Genomic DNA, 20,487 nt, shown 5'->3' with positions numbered 1-20,487 from the left:
ATTCACATACTGCGATGTCGCCTCTCAAGTGTTTTCATATTATAGTGATGGACTGAGATGGTAGAAATATTCAGAGCTTCAGAAGGCGGAGGGGAGGTGATTTATTTTTTATATTTTCCAGGCAAGTGAGATTTATCTCAGATGATTTCCACGAATGTGAACATGGCCAAAGATGTGTCTCTGTGGACTGTTCAATATTTCATGACTCTGTAGATATGCATGTTTGCTATGAATTTGATGAATAATGTCTTATAATGCTTGCACTATAATAATCTAAAGTAGTTTGCTAAACTTATTCTCTATATTTTGCTGATTGCATAATATTACAATATAGATCTGTATTATAATGGAGTATAACAAATAAAATTCATGTTTTCTATTTTATAATAATTAAAATACCACATTATTATGAAAATGTTATTTTCAGTAGTTGAAGTGTTTCTTATTCTCAATAACAATTTTAACAAAAAAAATTAATATTTTTAATATTTTATGTTTTTATATTTAAACATAATATAAATTCTTAATATAATAATAATAATAATAATAATAATGGATATATAACATTTGAATTATAGTTCAAGTTAATGTTAATATATTGAAATGTATAAACATTGTAATATTAATATAAATTAACATAAAAAATATATAATTACATAATAAATTATAATAATGATGGTTATAAAAACTTAAATATAATATTTTCAGTAATCGATACCAATGCTAGTGAAATTCTTAACTTTTTTATTTGAACAAATTTAAGTTAAATATTAATATAAATTATTCATATTAATTCAGTTGTAATTTAAAATAATTACTTGTCATTTACATATAATTTATATAAATACATATAATTTAATCATCATCATCATTTATTATTATTTTGTGAGTATGGTGAAGTTATGACAACTAATTATCTTTAGTCTTCTTGTACTCTTCTTTCATTGTAATGTCAGTCAGCAAGATTCAGTGGTCAGCTTTATGTCATTGCATTTTAAATATATGCATGTCTGACTGTGAAGATAGATGAAACCTGTTTCCCCCGACAACGTGCTGTAACCAAATGTGATATGAAAGCGTCAAGATTTAGATCACATCACTTCCATGTAATTTCAGTTCGTGTCCTAATCAACCACGACAAGTGACGCACGTCAAGACGTCTTGCCAGTTGCTTTGTTTGTATTTTGTCACACTGCACTGACTTGCCCCATCCACTCATAGCTGTATATTAAACATTAAATATGTTCTGAAGGGCTGTGATTTTGTGGATTCATGCAGTATTTTGCTTTTAGTGTTGACAGAATAATTACTTGATGCTGAGAACTTGTCATGTCATGCTGAGGACAAGTTCTCCCTGAGTGGGTGCAAACTTGTAAATTCCGAAAGGGAACACACTGCAAAAAAAATAAAAATTATATATATATTCTTAATCACTTTTGAGTATTTTGAAACTTCCTTAGAGCTAGATTAAAGGTATAGCGGAGGATGTTTTACTTCCTGGTGGGTAACCTATACTATTGGTCCTCCTAATTGTCAATCATTCTGGTGAATCAATCAAACTTTTCAAAAAGTGGAGAGGGCGGGTCTTATCTAAAATTTGGAAAGATCCTCCGCTATACGTTTAATTAACTAGAGAATGAAAAATTGCACAATATTTTTGGTTTGATTTCAGATAATTTAGCTGTAAGGAAGTTTCAAAATACTCCAAAACAAGCCAGAAATACTGATTAAGATTTATTTTTTAATTTATTTTTTTTGCAGTGCAGGCTTCTGTTGGCAGGTATGATTTCAAGTGAGACACTGAACTCTGGAACAGAAGAAGAGAGATAGACATGAAGCTTTTTTTATGGCTCTGGGGATCGGTGTGTGTGTTTGTGTGTGTGCGTGTGCGTTGTGTGTGTGTGTGAGTGAGAGAGAGAGATAGAGAAGCAGAGACCTCAGAACCCTTTGCTCAACGTTACCCAGCAGGGCATCTGCCGGTGGTTTTTTACAAACCGGTCCAACACCCACTCGCTCCTATGTGTGAGTGACAGAGGGATGATGAAGGGAAAGAGAAAAAGAGGAGTGAGGAGAGAGGAAATGAGGAGGCATGGGGACTAAGGGAGACAGCTGGTGGAGAGATAGAGAGAAGATAGAGTGAGGTGTGGTTTGCGAGACACTGTGTGTGCTGAACGCCTGACTCACCGTTCTTGGAGAGAGAACTGGCTGACACACAGACAAACTCACAGCTATGTTACATGGGTCAGGTTTTGCCTACATTATACCAAATGTCCCCACAAGGATTGTAAAAGCTGAAAATAACTACATACAGTAGGAATACAGCTTAATAAACATGGTAAAACCAATCGGTCTTCCAATTTCTTTTTAGCTTTATTTATTTAGTTAGTCAGTTAGTTGTTAGGAACACTTTATAATAAGGTTAGTTAACAGTGGTTAAGGCATTAACTGATAGGAACTAACAATGAGCAAATAATTTGTTACAGTATTTATTAATCTTTGCAAATGTTAGTCAACTGTTTATTGTTAGCTCATATTAGCTCATGTCTGTTAAATAATATTAACAGATACAACTTTTGATTTTAGAATATATTAGTAAATGTTGAAATTAACATGAACTATTAATAAATGCTTTAGAAGTATTTTTATTGTTAGTTCATGTTAACTAATAACTAATGTAAACAAATGTAACATTATTAGAAAATGTTATTATTTATTGCTTGTTTGTGAATTACAGAGCTAAACTTACAAAAAAACTGGAAATAATTAAATAGACAGGAAAAAATCAGAGAACAAAAAAAACACTAAAATGTTGTACAGAGAAAAAAACAAGACGACATTTACTTGTTTATTCATTAATTCATTAATTCATTTATTCATTCATTCATTCGTTGTTTGTGAATTACAGAGAGAAATTATCAAAAGAAAAAGAACACAATATTTTATTTATTTATTCATTTATTTATTTGAGTAAAATCACAAAATATGTAATAATTATTAATTAATTAATTCTTAATGAAGTGAATACATTTTATGTTATAAAGTTTTTTTTTAAGTATTATTATTATTATTATTATTTTATAATCCTAAATTACAATCCTCTTATTTCACATAATCCTTAAACTTTTTCTTCATTTCACAACAAATTCGATTTCGAAACCCACATTTTTTTTGTGGGCTCTGACTTTTGGACACCACCATATGCATTTATGTTGGAGAGGTTTTCATGAAGTTGTGGCATTTTTGTGTATAAATATTTTTGTGATGGAGGACAGATTATGCGCTTTATGCTTGTTTTGTGTGCTCAGTCGTCTGTAATCCCTCACGGTTTTCCCTCATGTTTTCTTTCTTCCTCTGAGGGGAAATATAATGTTATGACAAAGGCACAAAAGAGGATAAATATTGCACAAACAAACATAAGAGGCAAAGAAAAGTCTGTTCTTCATCCCTTTGAAACCTCCTATCCCTCCACTAAAGGAACTGCATTATTAAACTCTCCGTCTTTGTCAGTAAGCCTCTCTTCTTCTTCTTTTTTTATCCATGCCAGCTTGACGTTGGCACGTATGACCACATATGGCGACTCCCTGCCAGTTTTGTAAATACAAAGCAATCCATTAGTTCAGTTGATATTGTAGTCCTGGTAAAATAGAGAAATTATTTGATAAGAGCATTGTTTTTGTTCTTATTCTGTTCTTTAATGAGAGTAATCAACCGAAGCACAAAGACACAGAATTATCTTCTCCATCAAATATCCTGCTGCAAAGATGCTTTCTGAATAAGAATCACTCTCTTTTTATCTTCCCCTGAATAAGAAAGCTGTAGAGAATCACATTTTCTTTCATATTCAGCTCTTACCTCTTAGAAGACTAGCTGGCACCATGTATTATCCATCGGATTGGCTCAGATGCTTCACACATGCTCTGTTCATAAAGGAAACCCAATTACAGCAGGTCCTCAGGGGTTAAACGCCCTGGGCTCGGGGTCTTTCTTCTTAATCAAGACGTTTCTGCAGGCTACTTGTTAATTCTTTATGTGATGGGTGTACAGCAAAGGGATGTAAGCACATTCAACTTGCAGATAAAATGGCTGCATTGTGTCACTGAACACCTTAAATGTATCTTTGCACCAGGATGGGAGTCTTGAGAAGTGTTTACCCTTAATATTAAGCTAGAATGGAGCCCTACTCCTATCAAATTTTAATGAGAATATCTTCAGAAGCTCTAGTGAGAAAGGCCTACAGGGAGGAGCGTAAAATTGTGTGTACAAAGAGATTCAAAACAGCTGCTGGTTCTGTCCTCCGATAAAACTTCTCCATGTTTATTTAAGTGCTCTGCTTATGTCTGCTTCATTGGGTTCATGTATTCCAAGTCGTTACTCATCATGTCTAATGAGGTGGAGATAATTAGAGTTTAGCTGTTGAACGTCTTCCCTTGCTGTGCAACACAGACCTCTGTTTTATCCAGATTAACACCGCACAACTAATATATAATATTATACATTATGTAATAATATAATGGAAATAAATGATAATGTTTTAATTTGTGATAATGTGATCATATCTTTATATTATTTTATACATTTTATTATAAATTTTAATGTACAATAAAACATTTCATCATAATTATCTATGTATATTATTAATTATATAGGATATATACACTCACCTAAAGGATTATTAGGAACACCTGTTCAATTTCTCATTAATGCAATTATCTAATCAACCAATCACATGGCAGTTGCTTCAATGCATTTAGGGGTGTGGTCCTGGTCAAGGCAATCTCCTGAACTCCAAACTGAATGTCAGAATGGGAAAGAAAGGTGATTTAAGCAATTTTGAGCGTGGCATGGTTGTTTGTGCCAGACGGGCCGGTCTGAGTATTTCACAATCTGCTCAGTTACTGGGATTTTCACGCACAACCATTTCTAGGGTTTACAAAGAATGGTGTGAAAAGGGAAAAACATCCAGTATGCGGCAGTCCTGTGGGCGAAAATGCCTTGTTGATGCTAGAGGTCAGAGGAGAATAGGCCGACTGATTCAAGCTGATAGAAGAGCAACTTTGACTGAAATAACCACTCGTTACAACCGAGGTATGCAGCAAAGCATTTGTGAAGCCACAACACGCACAACCTTGAGGCGGATGGGCTACAACAGCAGAAGACCCCACCGGGTACCACTCATCTCCACTACAAAAGGAAAAAGAGGCTACAATTTGCACGAGCTCACCAAAATTGGACAGTTGAAGACTGGAAAAATGTTGCCTGGTCTGACGAGTCTCGATTTCTGTTGAGACATTCAGATGGTAGAGTCAGAATTTGGCGTAAACAGAATGAGAACATGGATCCATCATGCCTTGTTACCACTGTGCAGGCTGGTGGTGGTGGTGTAATGGTCTGGGGGATGTTTTCTTGGCACACTTTAGGCCCCTTAGTGCCAATTGGGGATTGTTTAAATGCCACGGCCTACCTGAGCATTGTTTCTGACCATGTCCATCCCTTTATGACCACCATGTACCCATCCTCTGATGGCTACTTCCAGCAGGATAATGCACCATGTCACAAAGCTCGAATCATTTCAAATTGGTTTCTTGAACATGACAATGAGTTCACTGTACTAAAATGGCCCCCACAGTCACCAGATCTCAACCCAATAGAGCATCTTTGGGATGTGGTGGAACGGGAGCTTCGTGCCCTGGATGTGCATCCCACAAATCTCCATCAACTACAAGATGCTATCCTATCAATATGGGCCAACATTTCTAAAGAATGCTTTCAGCACCTTGTTGAATCAATGCCACGTAGAATTAAGGCAGTTCTGAAGGCGAAAGGGGGTCAAACACAGTATTAGTATGGTGTTCCTAATAATCCTTTAGGTGAGTGTATAGGATATATTATAGGATATATTGTTGCTTTTAATGATCAATAAGTTATGACAACATATATTTTTACATTGCTTTAACTTAACTCTTTTTATAAGTTATACAAGATTCAAATAATTTGTAAGTCATTTTAATGTAAACATCCAAGTTGATTGTACTTTCAAATTTAAGGCAGCAACTTTTTTTTTATAGTTTATAAAATAAAGTTTACTTTCTAAATGCTCTTTCCAGGTCCTATTGTTTCATCATGTTATTCCAAAACTTTGGGTCTCATTGAATATCCGTTTCATTCTGAAATATGTCTCCATCACCAATAAAATGGGTTGCGAACAGTAATTCACTTTGACTTTAAAGATAAGACTTTCCTCTGAATCTCTGCTTTTGTTTGGGAAACTCTGAGAATCTGCTGTCTGTATTCTCATTAAGAAAAGGTTTGCTTTTGAACTTCCTGTTCAAAAAAAAAGAAAAGAAAAAGACTTTGTTTGAGAATGGGACCAGGCTTTCATGCACACAACGCACTTCAACTCCCTCGTCTGCACCGAGGCCCTTTTACAGTGCCGAGCTCCCCAGCGAGACCCAGCAGTGGGTGTGAATCTGTTCATTAGTGTGAGGATGGAGGGGGAGGATGAAGGGAAGGGGGTGGGAACGAGAGCAGGGCAGATGAAGGAGATAGCTGGGATGGGAACAGCCAAGATGTTCAGGGACTAAGTGGATTGATGACTTACCGTTTGAAGAATCGTCCCTGATGAAATTGACTTGAGGATACCACTGTGGACTCATAACTATTACCGTCCTCATGGGATTATAGATTGTACTGTATATATATCAGCTGATCCCTTTCTTCATTCCAGGTGGCTCATATTGTTATGAAAATATTTGAGCATTAGAATGTTCAGGGAAGATGACGTAAAACTAGAGCAGCCTTCTGTCTTTGCCATCTATACATCTTTGCTTGCTTTCAATACTTTCGCTTTATTCTCGTGCACGACTCGTTCGCTAAACTGAACAGCCAATCAGAGTTCTCTCTCTCACCAATGGCGCTGATGCCAACGGTTACTTTTGATCAATTCGATTCAATTCGATTCATGCTCATTTGACCAAAATACCCCTGACGATGTCCAACTAGTGCCGACGGTGTGGAACACACTGCAAAAATTGGGCCGGTCGACGCTCAACATGTCAGGGCCTATAGAGACAGGAACTAAACAGAGCGTTACTGACAGACTGGGAAGAGAGGTGCTGCAAAAATAAAAAATATGTTAAAAATCAGGTGTGATTTTTTTACATTCAAGCATGAAAACCTATTCTAGTAGACCCAAAAACAAAATCAAGACTTTGAATAGGTCCCCTCTAAAATAAACTGCGCCCTTGGTTTTTGCTAGAGCACAACTCACCAATGCACACAAATGGAAGTGTATGAGGAATCCCAAATGCTGAAGATGGAGCAAATGAGATGGGAGACTATGTATTGTGCCGTCGACTTGTGACATTCCGTGACAAATTAGTGGCAGGGCTGCAGGACAGCGGGAACCCTGGGGGTTTACCCGTGAATACACAGTCAATCAATACTTGCGACTGCTTTCTGACAGCACAAATGCCAGCCATTCCTCTGAGAGAGATGAGTGCGCTGTGTGTTTGTGCTCAAGGAAGAAAATGAATAAATGTCATCAGCACTGCCTACATCTACAGTATGTATTATTCAGTATTGTTTGTGTTATTTTCGCCATTCTCTGTTTTTAATGGAGAAGGTATTTTGTGTTAGGGGAGTGAAATCTTGACAAAAGTGAAGCAATCTTAGAAGCGAGATGTTGATAACTCTTGCATGGAACATGTTTCATATCAGACCTTTTTCTGATGAAATGTTCCTCAGAATAAAAGAACAGTTTAGTTAAAAAAGAATGTTCTGTCGTACATAATTAGAATATGTTCACATTCGAATGTTCACAATGTTCTGATGCATTCTAATGTGCAATATTTGAATTTACACGACAATGAATGACATTTAAGTGAAAGTGAAGACAATTATAATGTTACAAAAGATTTCTATTTCAAATAAATGCTGTTCTATTTAACTTTCTATTTATCAAAGAATCCTGAAATAAATGTATCACAGTTTCCATTAAAAAAAGCAGCACAACTGTTTTTCAACTTTTCAACATTGATTATAATAAGCAATGTTTCTTGGGTAGCAAATCAGCATATCAGAATGATTTCTGAAGTATCACGTGACACTGAAGACTGGAGTGATGATGCTCAGCTTTGCCATCACAGGAATAAATTGTGACCCGATCTGGCGAAATGAGTCGGAAGTCGCAACGTTCCATTTTAAGATATGGGCCGTTTATGTGGAAAAACAATGAAATAATAGATTTTTTTTTAAATTATTATTATTGCTAAATTTCAAAGAACAGACATTCAAAAATAATCTCCTAAAGTTTCGTAGTCCAGATAATTGAGAAAAGGTATTTAAATGACTATTAAAGTTTACAAAGTTTTACTAAATTCGCTGGAAATGAATATGGCTTTTCTCAAGTCCTCTCGTCACCTCTGAGCATTTCCCGGGAATCCCCTCAAACGTCTCTGCTCTCCAAATATGGTGTTACACGTTGTATAGAACCAATCATAAAGCTTAGAAATGTACACAAACGCTGATCATTTGTCAATGGGAAGCCCCGTTTCGACTGACCGGCACGCGATTGGTCCAGCCATCCTCCCGTCAGACTCGTAGCGCTATGTGTAAACAAGCTAGCAGATCTCCTCAGAAAGATTAAATATTATTAATTTGAGAAATGTCGCTGTCAAAAGAGAGCAAAGTCGCCAAAAAGTCGCCAAAAGCGTTGAACTCACTGGAGGCTTCTAACCTAAGCTCTGCTGCTGGTCATCAAGAGTGGCTAAGGCTAGTCAGTGATTGTTTTGGATCTGGAGACGTGTCATCCACTGATGACAGAGACAGCCCTGTGGTATTTATCGTGTATGGATGTGAGTGAGTGCAATTATTATGTGAGTGTATTTATCTGCAAGGAGAATCCATTACAATGTGTTTGATTTATTTTAACCCAATATTTAACTGTTGGTATCTCCGTTATGAATATGTTACACTGTTGTTGTCAACTAGCCTACACAAAGATATGATTGCATAGGCTAACATTATTTGTTCTCTGTTTCCTTGTCTCTCTGCCTCTCTCACTTTCTCTCTCTCTCTCTCTCTCTCACAGACACACGCACACACACACACACACACACACACACACACACACAGACAGACACACACACACACACACACACACACACACACACACACACACACACACACACACACACACACACACACACACACACACACCCCCTCTCTCAAGCAAAACTGTAGCACCTCTGTTCAATCTTTCTGATTTTAGTAAATGCACGTGTAAAAGTTCCTTTTAAATTATTTATTCAAATAAAAAATTAAAAATAATTTGAGCTTCAGCCTGGCATAATAGCATATATTAATGTCTTTGGTCAAATTAAGCTGTACAATAAATAGTTCATCCCTTTAAATGCAATGGATTTTGAAAGATATCAACAAAAAACGGGCAAAAAAACTTTAAAAGCGATTTTCTCAGGTTTTCAATTGGAAAAAGAGGGCAGACGACCATAATTTAAATGTGTATATCTTTACAACCATTCAAGGTATGACTTTGACTAGGATATCAGTTGAAAGCTTATGGTCTCCTCTTTCCATTAATACCAAAATCTCAATTTTGAAGTTTGGGTCACTGTGACTCATTTTGCTGGATCAGGTCACAATTACTTTTGAAAATATATTTCAATAGAAGAAATTATATTTTAAATTTGAATAATATTCACAGTATTACTTTTACTGTAATTTTGAGAAACACAGTATTGGTGAGCAGGAAAAATCTTACAGACCCCACATTTTTGAGTGCTAGTGTATTTTTCTCTCAGAAGTTATCATTTTTTCATGTAATATATTTGTAACTTCACAGCCCCTGGTCTCCATTTACTTGTGTAGAAGAGAGCAGCATGAACATTCTGCTAAACGTCTATTTTTGTGTTCGATATGAAATCAAACAGCTTTAGATCAACTTAAGGGGAATAATGTCATAATTGTCATTTTTTGGGGGTGAACTATCCCTTTAAATATTTCTCAGCCCATGCGATACTACAAGCAAAACTTGCAAACCTAATTCACAAGGTCCTTTAGGCTGTTTCTCATATTCTATGCTCTTTCACAATGACTCTCAAGGCTAAAAAAAATCTCTCTCACACATACCCACAAACCCAAAGTATTCTTCAGCTTTCGTTTAACCCCACTACTCAGCCTTGCCTGTGTTTCAGACTTTAAAATTGGCATTGAAATACAACACAATGTAATTCCCCCTTAGCAATCTAATAATGAGATGGGTGAGGTGAAGCACAATCTGTAGCCTAGGGTTAAAGTCACAAAATCATTTCTAACCCATTCTGCTTGAAGTTGTCATTGAACTGACTTGGTCTGTGTGACGCTCTTCATATCTTTCTGTGAGAGTGTAATCCAAGGACAAGGACTGGAAGTTGAATAGCTACTGAAGAGAATAATTATCAACAGCTGTTGGATACGCTCCTTTCAAGACGACCATGGCAAAAGCTCTATTTGTCTTACTTACTTTGTGTTTGGTGTGAGGACAAACATCAAATATGAAGATTTGCATTCATTAAGGAATTTGAAAAGGTTGTGGAGACAGCATAATACAGTCTAGCAAAACATATCATTTGAATATGCACTTTATGGCAGTTTTTGTTTCTTTGTTTCTTTGTTTGTTCAAATAAATGTGTATTATTCCTTTGATGGCAAAGCTGGATTTTCAGCATTATTACTCCAGTCTTCAGTGTCACATGATCCTTCAGAAATCATTCTAATATGCTGATTTGATGCTCAAAAAAAAAATTTCTTCTTATTGTCAATGTTAAAAACAACAGAGAAGTGACACTGTGCTTTTTTTCATATATTTCTTGGGTTTCCTCATGCATGTCTCCACCTTGTCACCTAAGACATCGACGAATGCCTCGATGGGTTTGTGGAGTGTGACAGTCGAGCCACTTGCGTCAACCTACCTGGCTGGTACCACTGCGAGTGTCGTGACGGATACCATGACAACGGAATGTTCTCAGCCAATGGAGAGTCATGTGAAGGTAACTTATTTCTAATGAAATATGAATGGAAGTCAATAGAGAAACATGCATTTAAGCATGGTTGTAATTACGACATCTACTAACAGGGGCTAACTGGGCCGTGCTAACCAGCTGAGCCTTGACCCCTTGGATTTAACCAGTGACTTATATTGTGTCTGTTTCTTGTCGGTAGACATTGATGAATGTGAGATGGGGAGGCACAGCTGTGCCAACGACACCGTGTGCTTTAACGTGGACGGAGGTTACGACTGCCGCTGTCCGCACGGTAGGAACTGCACGGGAGACTGCGCCCACGACGGGAAGGTGAAACACAACGGGCAGATCTGGGTGCTGGAGGACGACAGGTGCTCGGTCTGCTCTTGTCAGGTGAGCCAAAGGGACTGGTGGGAGCTGTAGTCAAAGGAAAACTGAGAAATGAGTTTTTTACTCAGTCTGTCTTTCTCTCCTGTTTTAGTCGGGGTTGGTGATGTGCAGGCGGATGGTGTGTGATTGTGAGAATCCCACGGTGGATGTGTTGTGCTGTCCTGAATGCGATCCTCGCCTGAGTTCTCAGTGTTTGCATCAGAACGGTCTGCTAGCATACAGTAATGGAGAAACCTGGGTGGAAAACTGCCAGCAGTGCCAGTGTATGGTGAGTGACAGCATGTGAAACTCCAGTATTTATAAACTATATATGATATGGTCAATGTCAGAAAGAAATATTGCTGAAGAACATTAGAAAAGGTTCTTTCAAAACAAATTTTGAAATATCTCAGCATTTAGAGATATACAGTGTCCAAATACAGGCCTTTAGTGAAAATGCTTGAATTGCGCATTCTTTTCTAATTGAAAACGTAAAAAATAAAATAAAATATTACAGTATAAATTATGGAATCTGATAATAAAACCTGATGGTTCATACAGCTTGATCTGAGAATGTTCCATAGAGCATCTTGTGTATTTTAGTAGGAGCTATGAAATTTGTTAACGTGGTAAATGTCATATATCTTTTATAATAAAATTATTATAAATATTTATTATTTAAACATATAAATATGTATTAAGTATTGAAAATAATATATTTAAACATTCCTAAATCTTTTGTATCATACTTTCGCTTCGTTCAAAAAAATTTCAAAATCTAAATTTAAATAAAAAGTTGTATTTTGGATAGTATTATATTAATTGCACATTACTTAAGTATAATAAATTATTATTTAATATTAATGATAATTAGTTGCAGTAGTAGTAGAACATTTTTCTGGTTCTAGTAGGAGTTTTGGGCTTTTACCATCAATGAAATAAAAGCACAATGGCCAGCCACATTTTTATATCAAAAGTTGTTCAGTATTGGATGAAATGGGTGGGTGAAATATGGATGAAAACTGTGATATGAGGAGATTAGCCAATCATAACAGAGATAATAGTCTAAGTGTCAGAGTGAGGGTTGGAAAATGATCACATAAAACTGAATAGAAACCTTTTTTCAAGAAACCTTGACTAGCGTTATAACGACTTGAGGGAATGAATATGATGCAAATGTGTGAAATGTTGTCTTTAGAAAACAGTATGCATTCACAAATGCACAATGCACAGAATAAACTCCCCTGTCATGCTGTTCTCTGTGGATTAGATTCAGATCTATTACACTGAGAAACTGCTGTTCACAGTGGAACTCTCTGCAATATCTCAGTCAGGAAGTCTGACGCCAAACCTTGAACAATGCAGTTTTCAGCCCCTCTGGTGTTTGTCCTTCCTGCAATTTTTTCTTTCTTTATGCAAAACTTTTTGCACTCTGAAAAGAATCGAATTATAAAGTCCGGCTCCATCTTTCTCTCTAGTGAAAATCCTCAATAGTATTTGCTGAACTGACAATGGGCTCAGACAGGGCTCCTAAACTTGTCAGAGGTTTTCGTGACATGCCAGGCTCCCAGCTCACTTTTTCTCTGTCAGAGAAGGTTTTTGGTACACAGAGAATGAAGCTTTTTCCACAGGGTTTTGGACTGCTAAACATGTAGATTTGTAATGAATTATGTTAAAGACTTCTGGACAGTAGTGGACAGCGTCACAGACGGAAGGCTAATGCTAAAGCCATGCAGGCTCTGGATTAATTGCTCAATAACTGACTTTCAATTGAAAACCCTTTTTAATCCTACACAAGCGTAATCTGTGTCCATTAAACCAGCTTTGAGAGAGGAACATGATCAAACAGAGACAGTTTTGCATGGCCGTATTGAAATTTCATTAGCTTTCAGTACAGCTGGTTTTTGTTTGTCTCTTTTATGTTGTTACACAGTTATCACATTCTCTTTCAGTCAGCGTTTTCTTTTAGTCATTTTCAACCCCCTTTACACTTCGAATCCTGGTTCTCATCAGTTTTTTTTTCTTGTTCCCTGTGAAGTAAAAGGAACACATAACTTGAAAGAGAGGAAGAGACAGAAAAAGAGAGAAGGAGGCAGGAAGAATGCTTTGTATTTTAAGGATACAGAAGTGCGAGGAGTGAAAGAACAAAGAATGTTTCCGGAACGGAAAACTCCAGGAGGGGAGAGAGAGAGAGAGAGAGAGAGAGAGAGTGACATTCAGAGAAATATCTGCATTCCTCTTGTATTCAAGGTCTATGTTAGATGCTCGGTCTGATTCAGGATGTAATCTGAAAAATACTTTGTCTTGCAGGGGACTACAGCAATCAGTTCGCCGAAAAATGAACCTGTATGACTTTTTATCTTCTCTGAAATACAAAACGAGAATGATTAATGTACAGATAAACTTTAGAATAAATATAAAATAAGTATTAAAAAATAATATCAATTAATTTCATGATTCAAAACCAAAAAAGTATCATCTGAATAGTCTACATGACTTCAATAAAAAAAATTATTGATCATTATTATTTACTCACCAGACACTGAGTAACTGAGTTGAACATAAGAACTGGATAAATTACGTTGTAGAATTAAAAAGCAGGTGATGCCTCTATCAAAAAAAGTGAGGGAATTTTTTATGAACTGAAATGCAGGATCTATTAAGAAAATATAATCTCCTCATATGCTCTCTGGGTAGACTAGAGTCTGTCTTAAACTTAACATGCAGTGTTTGACCGGAGTGACTTTCACACACTTTAATATTTGGCATTCCAAGAACTCCATCACTTTGGTCCTTTGTGGATTTTTTTTCCGACAGGTGCAAGGATAAAGCATTGATATATCTTGACACATCACCTGCAGTCTAACTCTAACAGATGTTAAACAAGGTTTTAAAGAATACAGAATGGAGATAGCCATGTGTGTGTGACTATATTAAACCAGCACTGACCTAGGAATGTCGTATCGATCCTTCATTACACGCTCCTCTCTGGATCAGTGAGCACAACATAGTATTTGTGATTTGCAGCATGGTAAAGCGGAAGTGTGTAATTTATGTGCCACTAGCGTCACTGAATGGAATTGCAAAAATATTGATTCTTTTCAGTGTGGGAATGAAATATGTCTCCGTCTGTGTGTTTCTCAGGGGGGTGAAGTGGACTGCTGGCCGATATCATGCGCACCGGTCTCTGACTGCGAGTTTACAGTAGTTCCTGAGGGCGAGTGCTGTCCGCGCTGCGTCACAGACCCCTGCCTGGCCGATACCGTTCGGAATGACATCACCAAGACCTGCGTGGATGAATACGGAATCACTCGCTTCAGCGGCTCCGCTTGGACCAAACACGGCACGGAATGTTCCCTCTGCCAGTGCAAGGTACTTGACACTTACATAACCACCCACAGACATACATTTACCAAGGTCAAGCACTTTATTGAGTGGTTTAATATTAAGACATAAAAACCCTGTGGTTGTCGCTATGTTTAAAGTTACTATTAAATCAAAATGGACAATTCTTGTTTTTTTATGATTTATCCATGCACATGCTTATTATTATTTTTAATTCACGTACCCTCGTGATCTTTGATCAAAATAATGTTCCCTTCCTCTTGTTACATCTCTTCTCTGATGATGTGTTGACTGGCGTGAGGGCGGGACATCATGTCACCCACATGACATCACAGCAATAGCAAATCAAACCATCTTTATTTTAAGGTCACATTGTACTTTCTCAAAGTAAATGAACGTACTTACTACAGAGTAACAGTTAGGATTAGGGTTTGGTTTAGGGTTAATTATGCATAATCTTCTGTAAGTAACATGTACTGTTGTATTGTGTAACTAAGTAACCTTAAAAATAAAGTGTTACTAAATCAAGTCCCACACTAAATTTTTTCTTGTTCAAGAAGAATAAGAACAACATATCCATTTGACTCGTATATTATATGTCACAAAAGGGAAGAAAAGGCTATCGCAACGTCTGTTTTATGCCGACTTTAAGCTGGATCCTTTCACATAATATGAACACAGCTTCCACAGGCCCTCTAAGGGTTTCATGGACATCTGGCTAATTTACTTTTAAACATTTGAATGCCAATTCAGTCAAAGGCAAATGCTTTTGGTTGTGTGCCCAGTCAAGGTTTTGATTATATTGTTTTTGTGCATTTAAATATTTTTAAAACACTTACAGTGAGATCCAAATTTCTCGGAACTCATTGAAAAATCTGAGATTTGGAATCAAATTTAAATCTGGAATCTTAATTTAAGGCTGGAAATAAACAAAGTTTTTACAATTGTAAAAAATTTAAAACACAGACACTTAATGATGTAAGGAACGTCTCAGGTTACACATGTAACCATGGTTCCCTGAGAGGGGAACGAAGCGCTGCATCAGCTGACACAATGGGGACGCATCCCGCAGGACCCGGTGTCTGAGGCACGTGTACCAACTAGCCAATCATGACCGATGCACCGATGAAAAAAGGTTCGCTGCACCCCCGAACCCTCCTCAAAGGGGGAGGGAGATACACTGTGTTCTCCTCTTAAAGCAGAATTATTGTACCCCAGCACCCTCCTCAGAGCTGGAGTAAGGAGATTATTTCCCTCTAAAACAAGACATTGTTTTACCCTTCTCAAAAAGCAACATACTGTACCCCAGGCCCTCCTCAAAAGGGGAGGGAGGAGATTTTAGTCTCCTCTAAAACAGAATTGTTGTACCCCAGCACCCTCCTCAAAGATGGCAGAAAGGAACTAGAAGAAGAAAAGAATGAAAAACGGGACCAAGGCTCAAATAGCAGAATCCCACTTAAGCATTCTCCTCTTTTCCTGACGTATTTAAAGCCTTTTGATCTGAGTGCGGCTTACTCCTATTACGGCGCCTCTGCTCACTCCCTCCTCGGAGCCACACTCGCCTTCCGCTCTTCTCTCCAGGAACTGGCGAGGGCTCAGACGGTCTAGGAGGAGCCTGCACCTGGTGAGAAATAAATTTCCCAAAGGTCCTTAAGCAGATCTGCCTGGTAAACTTGCAATTTTGTCATAATATGCAAAGCTCCGCCAATCTGACCAGTCGCCACATACGCTTTGCCAACCAACCTCGAATGTCATCTGACATGGCTTAGAGGGCGAAACGGGAGCCTTCAACGATGAGGATGTCCCCGGAGAAAGGTAATTCGCTAAATTCCTCTCCACCCGAGGCGTCCTCGCATAACCCCACTCACTCAGCCCCTCTGCATTCGAATAATTTGAAGTAGAATGGGCCATGCAAGCAGAGTATAGATGTTCCCACGAACCTGACACCTCAGTGTGAAATGGAAGGCTCACCGGAGAAGTGCACTTATGACTTTGAGGATATCGCTCATAGGAGGCTGCCTGCGATCTCACTCTTCAAGCCGGACCATTCCAAGCTCATTTGTCTGTAGCACGAGTCATAAGCTCCATTAGCTCATCGTATTCGGCATTTTGCTGCATGGAGCTGGAAACGGATCTTTTACAAATATCTGACTCTACTGACTCCACGCTTTCTATATTGTCAGAATCACAAGCGAGCAATGAGTCCTCATGCTCCACGGAAGAAGCCGCCGAGTGGGCTTCCGCTTCAGGCATGAGGACAGCAGAGCTAGGGGGAGAAGTGAGGGGAACTTGCACGCTCCTCAAGCAGTTCGGTCTGAGATCCCCACGGCTGGCAGCTGCGCAGAGCTCGAGCCTCGATGCTCAGCGGCTTGACACTCTTCACACATGAAGAGCTCCAGCCGAAAGCGGAGCTTTTTCAGTGAGAAATCATCGCAATGAATGCATGCAGTCCCCTCGAGGGCTGAACGTGCACGCTCCACTTTTAGACAGAAAACACACATATCATGACCCGGTGTTATGAAACGCAGGCATGGATGGACACAGCGTTTAAACTGTTTGCTTGCCATATTGCCTTCTCTTTCACGCACTGCAATCTTCACACAGCACACAGACAAGCGGCTTCCTTAAGACATTGAAAATTATTTCTTGTTTTCGGGTGCCCTTTTTATATGCTGGGGAGCACCTTGCGACATCATCACTGCTTCACCACTGATTGGCTAGTTGGTACACGTGCCTCAGACACCGGGTCCTGTGGGACGCGTCCCCATTGCATCAACTTGACGCAGCGTCTTGTTCCCCTCGAAAGGGAAACATATTTATGGTTTTTAGTTTTGTTTTAGTTTTTTTTTTACCTTTTCTAGGTCACTAATCAGATAAGTACATTTGTGACACCAATCTTTTTTTTTTTCTTCTTTTTTTTTTTTTTTACAGACAGTCAGATGTTTTTCAATCAAAGATCAATATGCTCTTTGGATCATCTTTTAAACAAACTTACGAAGTTTATGGAGCAAAAAATCGCCTAGCCCAAATACAAAGAAATTCAGAATTTATGTTCATTTTTCAGTTCAACTTTTCACTTAAATGATGCATAAAATATAATTTATAATGAAAAAATATAATAATAAATATATTTTTTCCATCATGAAATATATATTATAATGAAAATATATTTATAAATTAATAATTTATTATTAGAAGTAAAAAATAATGAAATATAATAATTCAAATAGATGTACTTTCAACTGGTCTCAGGCATTTGTACTCCTCTCTAAATGATGGGATAAGTCATTTAAAGATAGATGGCTAAGAAACATGGACAATCCATCTGAGCACACAGAAAACGGTCCCGGGTACTGCGAGATTTGCCTCGCCGAGGAGTGAACAGAGATGAATGCGGGAATAAAGAACTGTGCTCATGGACAGGAGAGAATTCATCTACTTATTAAAGCACCTTATATGACTGGCCAAGGTCATCAGCATCGTTTGAACTGAAAGATGAATTGTGAGAGAGTGAGAGGCTGTACTGATGCTTAGACGATGCTTTACGCACATACAGTATGGAAGTGGTTGAGTGAGTGTCACATTGGCTGCTTTTCTTTTTTGACTAATGTCTCTCTTCCTTTTCCTTCCCTACCCTCCCTCTCTTTTTCTCTACAGAATGGTCACATCTGTTGCTCTGTGGACCCTTTGTGCCTCTAGTCCTATTCAAAGACAAAATGTCTGAGTACTTTTCCTTTTCTCTTTCTCCTTTTGTCTGTTTTTCTTTGCCCCCTCTTTGTCTCAGCTCACGGTTTCATCCCTTTCGGAAGATCATTTTATACCAAATCTTCATGTGTAACATAAACAATATAACAAAAAAATTAAAGCAACCATCAGACACCTGAATCGGTTTAGCTTTAAGCGGTGTTTCAGATTTGCTTGATGCATTTGATAAAGTGTTTATTTGTCGTACATCAATTATCATTTGGAAACCATGATGTAATATTCAGATACAGAGATCAACCTTTGCGAATTCCATTAAATTTTCAGGTTTCAATGTCAAAACTAAGTTGAAAATAAAGATTAACTTCTCGTTGATTGCAGTGTTTTGTGCTTGATGGGTTCAGCAGACTGCAGCCATGGTAAAACCCCTTTGTAAATGACCTACAGGTATTACCAGTGTTTACTTCTTTCTGTATTAAAGGTAGTTCCGCTCCCTTTCAGGGGGAAATATGATCTTGATGTTGTGAATAGTTTCTTTAATGTGTTTGTTTCTCACGTCTTTTGAAATCTGTCATTACTTTGGTGTTTTATGTTGCACCTTTTGTCAAATTGATGTTTTGTTTCCTTCAATGGCTCGGTGCACTATTGTGTCATGGTGAAATAAAAGGTTTCCATGTAAAAATATCCAGATGCATTGTTGTCCTTTCTATTTATTTAAACAAAAACACAATATAAATCAAAAATAAGTGTATGACAGAAAACCTTTTTAAATTTTTTTTGACAGACATTTTTTGCGGCCATTCATGTTTTACACCCGAGGTCTCTGAGACCATCAACAGAAGTCATAAAATATGTTTCATAGAGGGTGTTTGATGCACATCAATTTGAAATTTTGTTTACAATCAAGAATAATAAGATTTGTCGAAGTATCAACCTGATATTTTTAATATTACATATGAACTGCAATCCATTTTACTTCCGTGATGTGAAGTATTTTTTAATTTTTTTTGAGTTTGATTCAATTTCGATTAAAGATTACAGATTACAAAGACAAGCATTTTCTCTTTGGAATAACATGCACAGCTGAATCTTTCACGATAAGACTAGACAAGATAAATCTTGACTGTAAGTATATTTTTGAGATATTAAAAGGGCTTTGGGATCTCTCAGGCTGCAAAAAAAAAAGAACATGAGCTCAAAATAGACAATGATAAAATCAGAATAATGAAAATTTCTTTTCTGCATCATTATTTTGTCCATTTGTTTCCATTCTTGCTGATTCATTGTCATCTTCCATGTATCTTTTCCTTTTCCAGCCTTCTAGCCTCTTTTCATCAAACTGGTGTCTGGACTCTTCACACGCAGGCTGAACTTGGGTTTATTTCGATGCCATTAATCCTATGCAATTACACATGGTTTAAATAGTTGGTTGATCATGGCTGCTACTGTTTACCGGCCTCTACAGCCTCTCTCATCCTCTTTCATCTCACATTATCCGTCTCTCTTTCACACTCACACACAGTTTCCCCGACGCAGGAGATTACTGCAGTGTGATGGCTCTCATTTCCGTGATTTTACTGATCCCACAGATTAGTGACCATACTGCAGATCTGATGTGGCTGTGCCAGCCCTCAGCTCTATGTGCCAACCTCTATTTGACCCATAGTGTGTGCTTGCTTGTTTGGACATATGGGTTTGGGTATGTCTTTGTGTTTTCTCTTCAGGAAGTACAGGTCTAAATGTGTAGCTATTTATAGATTCAGCATTTGTGTGCTTGGTATGAAATAGTTTTGCAAAGTTGATGTTAGGGTTAGTGCTAAACAATTTTAATAGCATTTAGAAATTATTTATTTTTTTATGCACTGTAAAAAAATATTATAATTTTAACTGTAAAAGACTAAAAATGTGACATTTAAAAAGCTGTTAATTAGTTTTTACTCATATTAAACACATCAACATGTTCAGTACTTAGGGGTGTAGTATAAGACCAAAGTTTTTGGTTACCCAGTGCCCTTAATTTGCTATTCACAATCAGCCATAAATAATTTGTGCC

At 37.4% G+C, this 20,487-nt stretch overlaps 1 protein-coding gene across 1 annotated transcript in view; it reads left to right on the top strand.

Moving 5' to 3' along the window:
- Positions 1-19,118, top strand: part of nell2b (neural EGFL like 2b) — a 44,969-nt gene extending 25,851 nt beyond the window's left edge. Inside the window, exons 16-20 of the mRNA XM_082166684.1 lie at positions 10,905-11,045; positions 11,218-11,411; positions 11,500-11,676; positions 14,532-14,759; positions 18,390-19,118. Of these exons, the coding sequence (XP_082022810.1) occupies positions 10,905-11,045; positions 11,218-11,411; positions 11,500-11,676; positions 14,532-14,759; positions 18,390-18,431 (782 nt within the window). The 3' untranslated portion in view covers positions 18,432-19,118. The remainder of the gene's footprint in view (positions 1-10,904; positions 11,046-11,217; positions 11,412-11,499; positions 11,677-14,531; positions 14,760-18,389) is intronic.
- Positions 19,119-20,487: the final 1,369 nt, after the last annotated feature.

The sequence above is a fragment of the Leuciscus leuciscus genome (assembly GCF_965113295.1).
Source record: "Leuciscus leuciscus genome assembly, chromosome: 4".
Lineage (NCBI taxonomy): Eukaryota > Metazoa > Chordata > Actinopteri > Cypriniformes > Leuciscidae > Leuciscus > Leuciscus leuciscus.
The sequence above is the reverse complement of the archived record's forward strand: the minus strand, read 5'-3'. Positions and strand labels throughout refer to the sequence as shown.